The sequence below is a fragment of the Nicotiana tabacum genome, chromosome 3 (assembly GCF_000715075.1).
Source record: "Nicotiana tabacum cultivar K326 chromosome 3, ASM71507v2, whole genome shotgun sequence".
Taxonomy (NCBI): Eukaryota; Viridiplantae; Streptophyta; class Magnoliopsida; order Solanales; family Solanaceae; genus Nicotiana; species Nicotiana tabacum.
In genome coordinates this window covers 129733307-129744765 of record NC_134082.1, presented here as the reverse complement: position 1 = coordinate 129744765, position 11459 = coordinate 129733307, and the positions used below count along the sequence as shown (strand labels likewise).

Below are 11459 nucleotides of genomic sequence, written 5' to 3'. Positions count from 1 at the left end.
TTTTTCCAGTTTTTACAAAACAAAATTCTTTTAAAAAAATGGAAAAATGAAAAAAAATATTTTTCAAAAACGAAAATATTTTGTTGAAAATAATGTTTTCAGTTTTTAAAAAACGAAAATATTTTGTTTAAAAATGAAAATATTTTTTTCCTGTTTTATCTCTTTTTATCCTCATATTTATACAAATTTGTTTTGAAAAATGTTTGTTTTTCATTTTTTAAAGTTTTTTTAAGATTTTTTTTTTTGTAAAAACTAAAAAAACAAATTTGTATAAACTGAATTTTTTTTTTGTAAAAACAGAAAAAAAATATTTTCGTTTTGTAAAAACTGAAATTTAAAAAAAAAACTGGAAAAAAATGAAAATAGGGGTCGGGTTGTGAGTTTCTTTCAAAACGGATCGGGTAAAAAAAATGGGTCGTTTTAATCTGGTATTGTCACGTGGCACTCCATCCAAAATAGGGGTATTTTTATTTCAAAGTATGACAATAGGAGTATTTTTGTTCCAAAGTATGACGGTAGGGGTATGGATAGCCCAATAGTATAACGAAGGATACAGGTAAACAATATTTGAAAGTAGAGGGATATATTTAGCCTTTGCCGTTAAGAATAAAATGTAAAGTTTGGAAACCATTTTAAATTTGTTTCGAAAGAATTAAAAGTTAAAATGGTAGGTCCAAATGGTTGGGAATTGTATTCCAAGTGTCTAGTGTATATAATTCTTATGCTTGAATAGATAACCAAACATCCGTTATTGTCCAGCGGTTAGGATATCTGGCTCTCACCCAGGAGACCCGGTTTCAATTCCCGGTACCGGAATTAATTTTTCTGATAATATCCTTTTTTTTTAAACCTAAACTCACTTGCAGCAAGCACATCAGGTTACTAATTTCAAGGTGAGAATACTGACTCTGACAGAGTCTAATCTGAACCCTAAAATCCTACATGTTTGGTGAATGCACGCCGATGGTACAAGATCCTAGTATTCCGAATTTTTGCTTCTAGTCTATGAAGAATTTCACCGAACTGACTACATATTCCACCATAACCAAATTTAACTTGCATTAATCAACAGATAAAAAAGAAAAAAACATTAAAAACACGGAACTGCTAGTTTAGCGCTCATCTAAGTTCTGAATACTAATGCCAAAGAAATTGTAAACATAACATGATTGGTGAAGTCAATAGCTTCTCAAGTAACAAAATTTTCCAAAAAGTGCTATTTCCATATAGCTTCCACCCGCTTCAGCAGCAAAACTTTACAAAAATCTGGTGCTGTTAGCAAAAACATAATTTAATACTTAGTACAAGTCCACCGACTTCAGCAGCACAAGTTTACAAAATTCTGCTGAATAGAGTTCAACTTTTAGCACAAGGCCATGTAATCAGCTATTCACTAACAAAAAATAGATCTAAAACCCCTAATTAACCGCATCCAATCTCTCATCAGCTGTTGAGGGTGGAAAGCACGCCTCCAGTTGCAGTTGGAATAACTACTTCCCAACCAGGTCCTTTGAGAGGAAGCACACTAACACATGATTCAGTGTTCCCATCCTCACTTGAAGGACCAACAACTAGATCACTACGGTCTAAAATCCTCTCCAGATCTTCATCTGTGACATCTGTCTGCACCAACTTGTCCTCCTCACTATCTTGATCTCTCATGAGAGCCAACAAGTCCTCCTCCTGAGACATCAAAGATCAGTTAGAAAAACTTCAACCATTATTTTCTTCTACTCAGTGCCACAAACGATCAGATACATCTCAATATCGTAGCGTACATACCAAAAACCACATAAAAGAAGGGTTCAATGACAAAAAACAAAGGTAAAACCGAGCACATGTTCAAAAAAGTAATGAGAATGTTAACTAGCAATTACAATCAGCTGAAACCATCAAAAAACAACTACAACAGTACACTATTCAAAACGTAGAGGAAAGATAGCAACTCATTGACGCATTATAGAAGGAAAAGGGAATTTGCGACATAGAATGAAAAGTAGAATCTAGTAGAGGGGAAAATAACACTAACCTCCATAACATCCATGGAAGGTTTGCTTCTTTCTTGCTTAAATTGTCCTTTCCCGATTACCACCTGCTCAAGCTTCAACTTGCTAAAAGCTCTTTTGAGGATTCGACCCTGAAGCACAAACACTTTCTTTATTACAATGAGCAATAAAGAGATGCAAACACAACTTTAGTAGCCTGAATCATACCTCCACAGACAAAGCTGTGGAAAGCCTGTAAACATGAACAGGTTTGGTCTGACCAATTCTATGACACCGATCCATTGCCTGTAGATCCATTTGAGGATTCTGAAAAGGAAATGCATAGTGATCAGTCTAAATGGACATCAATTCACAAATGCTACAAAACATCGAAAAATAGTACAGCATAAAAAGAAATCAAAAATAAGAAAAAGCAAATGCGATGCAATAACTATTGTTCTTTTTTAAGAGAAGAAATTTTAAGCGGAGCAAACTTCAGTGAAGGTAGACAATACAACAGCAGAAGTGTGACATGATAATGCAAAGACATGGTAAAAAAGGGATGAAACCAAGCGAAAACCTTGGCAAAAACAAATGAAAAGCATAAGGGGGCGTGAAGAAGATACCCAATCACTATCATATAAAATACAGGTATCAGCAGCAGTCAGATTGATACCAAGGCCACCAGCTCTAGTACTAAGAAGAAATATCCTGTACTTGCTGCTAACATCATTGAACTCCTTGATCTGTTCCATGAACAAGTAAATACAAACAGATCAACTTCATTAAAATCATTCCAGATAACGAACTAGATCAGGTAACCTCCCTAAAGCCCATTCCAATAGCACATAGAATTACAACAAGAGTCTAAATTTTTTAGAGGTAGTTCAAGTGAGACAGTAAACTAATGCAGCATTGAGAATAGTCAATAAGAAAGATGTCACATCAAAACCAAAATACAGCATCATAGCACTACCTGATATCAATACACAACCAAAGAGATGGAAACTTTGTGATTAAATGAAAAATGATAAGGTCAGCAGGTGAGGTAAATCAGTAAGAAATAAAAAGACTTGCATATATTTTGTATTTGATAACAAGAGATTATATCAACAAGAGATTGTAGAGAATAGAGTGAACCAACTTAGAGTCCAAAAGCAAATACTGTATCAACAGAAATCAGTAATCCTAGGCGCTTCCTCTTGACGATAATGACAGTTTATTGGTCCATCAATAGGTTTATTCCTAGGGAGAAGTGAAGTTCCACACACAAGCAGAGTTACGAATACGAGAAGGTTATCAGCAGATCAATGGTAATAGCCAGATGTTCATAAACACTCTTGAAGATTATCCTAATCACATGGCCATAACAGCTCACAACTTTTGTGAGCAAGAAAAGTTAGATTGATAGAACAATTGAGACCAATTACCTGTCTTTTTCTTTCGTCCAATTTCACACTGCCATCAAGCCTACAAACATCGAATCCTTTTTCACTAAAATAATAGTGCATTATGTCCAGTACTCTAGTCCACTGAGAGAATATCAGAACCTGTTGGCAGTTAACGAACTGAGTTTAAAAGTTTGAGCAAAGTAGGAAGACAGAAAAGCTCGAAGCACCAGACAGCTTCACATACCTTGTGCTTGCGAGCAAACAGTTTTGTTAACAGTCTGTCCAGCAAAATAAACTTGCCACATTGCTCAATTATTTGTTCCACAGGTGGATAAAGAGCTGTCAATGAAAGAACAAAAAAAGCTATTACCAACCGGCACATAATCAATATAATCGGTTCCACAGATCATCCATCACATACGAGAACCGTTGAAGACGGACTCCAAGAGATCAGGATGGTTGCAATTCTTGCGAAGTTGAACCATCAAATTATTAAGCTTTCCTTTAAAACCATGCCCTGCAAAATTAGCCAGATAAGGCATTAGGACTGCAAACTCTAAAGGGCCCAGGAATAACTAAAGGCCTATGATGGTACATAAAAAAGGAATTCACTTCATTGGACAAAACCAACATAAAAAAAGATATGCTCCAAAATAAATTGGAGATGCTATAGTGTGGTAAAAGAAAACCAGTGTTTTATTATAACAGAAAATATAGCAGAGATAAACCAACTCAATTCCCCTCAGGATCAGATACATATTAACATTTTGTACTAATACCAGTGGACACATTCTCTGTAAAACCAAAAATCTAAAGAGATAAACCAACTCAATTTCAGCAGAACCAGTTACATATTTATGGTTGCAGTATTTCAGTGCACACATTATCAATCAAACTGAAAATCTAGACGAGATCAATCAACTCATTTCCCTCCAAATCAGATATGTATTTAAGATTGCACTAATTACCAGTGGACACATTCTCAATCAAATAGCCCTCCAGTGTCCTATTAATTAGGTGTTCCTGGAACTTTTTCTGGTATTCAGTCATGGTAGCATACAATATTATCTCCTTCTTACGAGGAAGCATTTGCTCAACATCCACTTTCATCCTCCGTAGAAGAAAAGGACGTAATATTGCATGGAGTTTGGCCACAACCTGCAATTGTCACATTATTATGATAAATACTTTAAGATGGAAAAAACATGGTTATAATACTGGAAAATATTCACTAAACAGATGATAAACGTCTTAAAACGGATAAGAAGAGGCTAGGCTATAACACTGGATAATATTCATACTTGTGCTCTCCTCTTTTCTTCCATTTCTTCCTTTTCTGATTCAGTGGTGCACTTCCCCGATAGATCAAACCTGATACATAAAGAAACCTCATTACACTAAAACTCTTCCTGATTGACATTCACTTAGGTTTAACATAACGGAAATTGGTGCGATAACTAATAGTGATAGACCCTACTTTGAGACTCTTATTACATGCACCTACATTCTGCTAGACTAAGTACAACACATCTTGCCCTTATGAACTCTGACAAGAATCAGCATAACTACTGCGATGTAAGTGACTAACTCAATGCAATTGCAGCACGTATTAGATTCCTATGAATAAACCATCATATAGAAGTCAGCTACCAGAAACTGAGTCACTTTATGCCAACTGAGCGATTAGAGGCTATATGCACAGGATATCTATTTAAGGCTATGATAACTGTGCTAACCGTTTCGCTGATATGATGAGTTAGACAACCAAATAATTTTAAGGATGCTGAAACAACGTGGCTTGCAAATTTAGCAAACGGTAACCACAGTATTGATTGAGCAGATAACTTGAAATCACATGTATATTTCTATCATAATAACACACCTCAGCAGTTACAAGAAAGCACTTTAACCAAAATAGTCGGAAATAATCAGCTGATTACCATGACTCAAATTCATCGTGGGAAGAGAATATGTCCGGTAAAATGAAGTTCAACAAGGACCACAGCTCAGCTAAGTTATTATGCAGAGGTGTTCCAGTTAAAAGGAGCTTGTTTTCAATGGGCAACAGCTTCAATTCTTTGAACAATTTGCATTTTGAGTTCTTTAACCTATGCCCCTTGGAAAGAAGAAAGCAATAGAATTTCAGCACAAAGTACAAATTGAGCTGCTTCCTAAATGAAAGAACAAACCTGTAGACAGAAAATTTTACAAAATATTACTAGTTTACAAAGTAAACTGTCAATTGTCGGTACCTCATCCACCACAAGATATTTCCAACTGTAGTGCCTCAGGCACTTCCTTGCATCACTTAATGCAACTTCATAAGAAGTAATTACAATGGGAAATTTGGGACCTATGGTCCTCGGCAAGTGCTTCATCCTTATCTCATCCCTCTGATTCTTGTCACCATGGTAGATGATTGCATTGATTGAGGGCACAAACCTTTTAATGGAAAAAGAAAAGAAAAAAAGGTATGCCTTTAGTTGCATACAAATGACACAAGACAGTTTCATCCCAGAAGGGAAGCAGCTCCACCAATACACAAACAGAACATCCAGTTAATTGCAGAACAATGAAGATGCCAATGTACCTCTCTATCTCATTCAACCAATTTGAAAGTGTAGACAAAGGAGCAATGACCAAATAAGGGCCATCCAAACCATTCCCCTTCAAATGAGCAAGAAAAGCTATTGTTTGAATTGTCTTTCCAAGTCCCATTTGATCTGCTAGGATACCATTCAATCCATTTTGCCATAATGAGATCAACCACTTGACACCTTTCAGTTGATAAGATTTCAATTTCCCACCAGTCAGCAAGGGCACAAGTTCGGCCTGCTCTCTCTCGACTCTCTCTTCCTCCGTGAGGGTTGAATCTTCATTTGAAACATCTTCTTTAGATCTTGTAAGCATGGCAGCAACAGCTCTCTTGGCTTTCCTCTGCATAAGTATTTGAAACCATTTCAAAGAAATGAAGGCAAAAAGCAGCTAGCTTGCAATTAAGAAAAGGAAATAACCTCCAAAAAACAAGATTCTCAACTTAAATTTCAGACATGAATAAAAGGGCCACAGAAATGTAAAGACCTACCGATGCATGCCATTCTGTTCAAAGCAATACTAATTTTATTTATTTAATTATTTCCATGATGCAAAAACAAAACTAAAAATCATCCAGTAAGAAAATCAACTCAATAGTGTTATGTCTGTATAAAATTGTTCAAACATGCTCAACTAATCAACTATAGTTCTAAGTCTGATGACATATTCAAGATATAGGTAAGGCTTCAGGAGGCAAGAAAAAGGTATACATTGTTGTAGCCTGTTGTCGGCTTTCGTTTCGAGCCACGGCCTCTTTTGTTTTCATTGACACTTTTCTCTTCACCTTCTATCTGATTCTGTTCATACAAAGAGAAGAAATGAACTTGATAAGCAAAAGAGTGTCAAATTCTCCAAATGCAAATTATAGTTCTTCAGAAAACTCAGGGAGATACCATATTGATGTTATCCATATTCTCCAGCAAGAACTCTGAATAAAGTTGTGTCTGGGTAAGAAGCTCATCCAACTTGGTAAATTGAGTTTCATTCAAACTGGGCGCCTGCTTGAGCTCATTTAATTGTGCCTCTTCCTCCTTTGCACATGCTTTTCTCAGAATTCCTTCCTCCTCCATGGATTCAGGTATATGAGTGACATCCTCATTTTCAGCATCACAAACTACTTCCTCCAATTTAATGGCGGGCTCCTCTTTGCAGGTATCCTTCAAAATGAGAGCACACAATGTGATTCAGAAGAAAATACAGCAGATAGTTCTCCTTACACCAACTGTACAATTTCTAATAGTACACTCGGAATGAGTCTTCAATACTTTTTCTTCAATCTGATGGGGTAATAAACATCCATCTAAAATCATAATAAACGAAAGACGGTACAAGGACAGCAATAAAAGTGAAAAAATACAGGACAAGCTTAAATCCCCATCAGGGAGGCGTTCCAGGATTCAGTAAATCTCCAAACAGAAAGAACTGGTAAGTGAATTCAGCCTGTGAATCAAACACATAACTGAAAGCAAGAAAAATGAGTATATATTCACTTCAGAAACTTAAGAAAGATCAACATCCTGTAACTCTTAGTTTAAAGCTTCTAAAAGCTTAGTTTTACCACAGGACATTTAATACTAACGAGTGATGACTAGTAGAATAAATATCACATTAAAAATTAATCTCACTTTGGAGTTCAGATCTGTGCTGCTTCACTAACTATTTTTTTGCTCAAGAAACCTCCTCTGGAGCTAACACGATACGACATTTCACCCAATGATTGAACAATAAAGTTACTATACTTCCTCATATAGGAGCTAAACAACAAAATACAGATCCATAAATGTAAGGGACTGAAGATTCAAAGCCAAAATATGTTATAACCAATAATATCTACAAACTAAACTTCCAATCGCAACAGCTGTAACCTTAAATGAAAGCGAGTAAGGGCAACGGCAGTGAGCAACAAAACTCAAACAAACATTAGAAAAATACATAAATAATAAATAAAAATACGAAATGATAAGAGGAAGAAGAAAGAGAAGAACAAAAAAGCAACACCTCATCTTCCAGGACGGAAACAGGAGAGTCCGAAGCTGTCTTGTCGTTGGCCACCATTTCACAGTCCAAACCCTAAGCTCCTCCTATAAAACACCATTACACAAGCAAAAACATTCCGATTAAACCAGTACGTGGCCATATCAAACGTCGGGCATCTATGTTCTTACATTCCCTCCGAAAAACGGAAGAAAACGAAAATCAAATACAGTGACAAAATCATCAGAAAAATGCACCAAAAAATCACCCAAAAAAAGTAAAAAAATCCAGAAACAGTTGAAGCAAACGCACATACTGGAATCAGTTTCTTCGGCGAGCGGAAGAAAATAGAAAGCAATGGAGGAGACCAGAGAGAATGGGCTGCAATGGAAAAGGTGAACGGTATTTGCAGCAAAAAGGCAAGTAATTTTCTACACTTTATTAAAATTAAATGGTCGTGCTGGAAGACAAAAAGGCGGGAAACTGATGGTATAAGATTGCCCTAGGATGTTTGAAATAATATCGAGAAAGCCATCGGTGGCGTCGATGTGGATGCTGCGCATGTTTGTTCAAAAAGTTGAAGCTTCAAATAGTGCTCCAGCCCCAAAATATTGTCGCGTAATCCCCGTAAAATAATATTGGCTTGTCACATCCACAGCAGCGCAATTTAGGTGCTGTGAATTTAAAATTTGCGGAGAGATTACACTAAGAAGGAAACTTTCGTCTGCTTCCATGACCAAAGTAAGATAACTGGATTATCTAAATTAGCACTCCTCAAGAGTCAATCATATTCTAATTTGCATTACTCTGCTAATGTAAATTTGAATATCCAATTAGCTCGATCGTATACTCCAGTGCTATCATTAAGGAAGAAAGAGAAAGAAAGAACAATGATGTGCGGGCCAGTTTTAACTATCTCCTTTTACTTCTTCTTTTTTCGTAAATAAAAGAATTTATTAAGCGTTCGTGTGATACATTAAAAAAAATGTATCTGGACAACCCAGTGGAGTAGCCAACAATTTCTAATAACTCTATTCATTAGAACTCATTTTTGTTTTATTCAAAAGATATCGGAACCTTTTTTAATAAATCAATCAAAGAAAATGAAATGTTAAATCTTAGCTAAGTATAATAATCTCTAGAATAAAAGATATACAAGGAGAATACACAGGATAAGATTTCTTTATCTTCTCAAGATGAACCCTTAAACAATAATGACATCAATCGTCTCCGTAAGCAAGTGTTATAGCAAGTATTATAAGTTAGGAAAAATGTCCAGAGAGCTTACAAGGTTGTTTTACGCTCTATATATAAGGGATAAACCCTTTCTAAGCCCTAAAAGACAAATCATAGAGAATGTTCGAAAGAATATTCCTAATGTCCCATAATGGGCCTACACTGCTGCAAAAGTCGTACAGTCTCTTGTTTGCCTGTAGGCCGTCCCCTGCAGGATGTCGAGCTACGAGGATCTCGTCGTTTGTCGTACTCATCAACGATCGTGGTTGTTCAAATTTGGACCCATACAGTTAGTCCCTCCGCTTGTCGAGGTTGCAACTTGGTGCGTCCTCGATGAGCGGACACCACTCGCTCTTATGGAGAAATTTAGTCTTACGAAGCGTCACGACTCGGCCAATAATAAGCGGTCAACATGCTTAACAAGACACTGGATAGTGTATTTTATCGGGAAATGACGTCATCTCCACGTGCGTCATCATTATGCGTGTTTTCCAGACATGGGTTGATGGCTTGTGCTTCAATTTCGATGCCATTCTGCAACCTTCCGTTTCGATTCTGGCGCCACCCTATCCTATAAATAGGTGGAGGTTTTGTTTTTTCAAAAACTCTTGGCCATTTCATTTCCGGTTAGCCTTTGTCATCCCTCCCGAGTTCGTTCTAACAACTTTCTGCTTCTTCTTCTCCTATTCTTCGTTCATAACCTTCTCCGCTGTTCTGACACTTTTTTCATCAAAAGGAATGCCAAGAACACATCAATCTCGTGAGGAGGTTTCTGAGGCCGCCACGTTGGTGAGGATATGATGGTAGAAGAGGGGGATAGTTTTCCCACAGTGGAGGAGTTGTTGCCGAGGCACCCCATGTCTCGAAGCGACTTCCTCAAGGATCCTCCTCCTACTCCTACCTCCGTGCTATCTGAAACGGAACAAGTTCATATTGACGCTCTCCATACAAAGTATAACATCCCCGCTCATGTTGACATGGTTCTAGCGGGAAGGGATTTCGTGGAAGTCCATAGACCTGGGTACTGCGCTTTTTACGAGTACCCTTTCGCGATTGGTCATTCTTTCCCCCTCCTTCCATTAGTGGAGGAGTTCTGTAGATTCTACCAAGTTTGCCCGGCGCAACTCTCACCATACACGCTTAAGATACTCTTATTGTTGACAAAGTATGCGGAGTTGGCGGAATGCGAGGTTACTATCCACCACCTCTTGCATCTGTTCTCGCCCAGTTTCCACAGGGGCACTATGGTGCATTTGAGACATGGTGGAACAAATGGGCTGGTGGTTGGGACCGACGACCAAGCAAGTCGCAAGTTTTGGCATAAGTACTTCTTTGTCAAAATTGAACACATTGTTTCTGACCCCGCCAGGTTCCCGGAGCGGTAGAATGAGACTCGTAAGTGTCGCCACTTATTTCACTCTTTCTTTTCTTCTTCATTTGTCATAGGATTTGTTTGTTTCTCGTTTGCAGCTATGGGACGTCCACCCCGCCCTGTTGAGGGTATAAAGGATTGGGTAGCCCGTCTGTTACCCCATGCAGCAGAGACCCGAGATTGGCCCGCCTTTGTAAAACGTTACAGCCCAAGAGTTTCATCAGGTAAACGTTTTCCCTTGTATCATTTCGTCGGTTATACATCGTCGTCTATTGATACGACTATTCATGACGACAGGGCGAGGAGCTTCCAGGTGGAGAGCACCAGTCCCTGCATTCTGACAGGTTGTCGCTGCTGCAGGGATGTAGTTTACTTTGACTGAATTTGTTCGAGGGGGTTGTCCTCAACCGATTCAAATGGAAGGTCCCTCTCGGGATATGGTCGTGAGGGAGGAGGCTTATTCCATACCGACCCCTCACCTCTTGGATGAATCCTCTAATGGGGACGAGTCGTTACTGAGAAAAATGAGGAGAATGGAGCTTGGGAAGGATGTGGTCATGGATGCCGGTAGACGTAAGGCGTCGCATACGGCACCTGTACCCACATTTATGGCTAACGCCATCTTAGTGGGGAGGTCTCCCTAAACAGAAAGGATTTACCCAGGGGCCGGCTCCGTGCGCTCCGCTGAGGGTGGTGCGTCATCCAACGTTGGAGGAGGCTGGCATGTCGAAGGCGAAGGTGAAGGCTCGAGTTCAGACGTCGACCCGGAGGACGTTCGCGAGTTTGTAGGTCGCCATACTCACGTGGAGGTCAAAGTGGAAGGGTCTGATCGTCACATAGTTGTCCTGGGGGACTACAACCTGTTGTCGAGATGCGATTAAGTGGCGTCTGTTTTCGCCCCTCTAT

General features: G+C 38.4%; 1 protein-coding gene across 2 annotated transcripts; it reads right to left on the bottom strand.

The window, feature by feature from the left end:
* Positions 1 to 1186: 1186 nt before the first annotated feature.
* On the bottom strand, positions 1187 to 8393 carry LOC107825856 (ATP-dependent DNA helicase DDM1). Of its 2 annotated transcripts, none has more exons than XM_016652769.2 (16): positions 8262 to 8393; positions 7970 to 8052; positions 6865 to 7128; positions 6682 to 6768; positions 5967 to 6313; positions 5629 to 5818; positions 5317 to 5492; positions 4678 to 4747; positions 4345 to 4534; positions 3798 to 3893; positions 3621 to 3715; positions 3416 to 3535; positions 2612 to 2731; positions 2214 to 2312; positions 2030 to 2137; positions 1187 to 1683 (listed from the first exon to the last, which is right to left on the bottom strand). In XM_016652769.2, exons 2-16 carry the CDS (start codon positions 8024 to 8026, stop codon positions 1444 to 1446), a joined length of 2259 nt encoding a protein of 752 aa, XP_016508255.1. In that variant the 5' UTR covers positions 8027 to 8052; positions 8262 to 8393; the 3' UTR covers positions 1187 to 1443. The 2 variants fall into 2 exon arrangements, with proteins under 2 accessions (XP_016508255.1, XP_016508256.1); XM_016652770.2 differs by having other exon boundaries at positions 8258 to 8375.
* Between the last annotated feature and the right edge of the window lie 3066 nt (positions 8394 to 11459).

What these genes read in the sequence shown, in the direction of transcription:
- LOC107825856 (XM_016652769.2), bottom strand. Translation starts at nt 8,026, where the DNA reads ATGGTGGCCAACGACAAGACAGCTTCGGACTCTCCTGTTTCCGTCCTG. An exon ending in AATATCTTGTGGTGGATGAG is followed by an intron (nt 5,493 to 5,628) that starts GTACCGACAATT and finishes CTTCTTTCCAAG; the next exon opens with GGGCATAGGTTAAAGAACTC. An exon ending in GTCCGTCTTCAACGGTTCTC is followed by an intron (nt 3,716 to 3,797) that starts GTATGTGATGGA and finishes TTTCATTGACAG; the next exon opens with CTCTTTATCCACCTGTGGAA.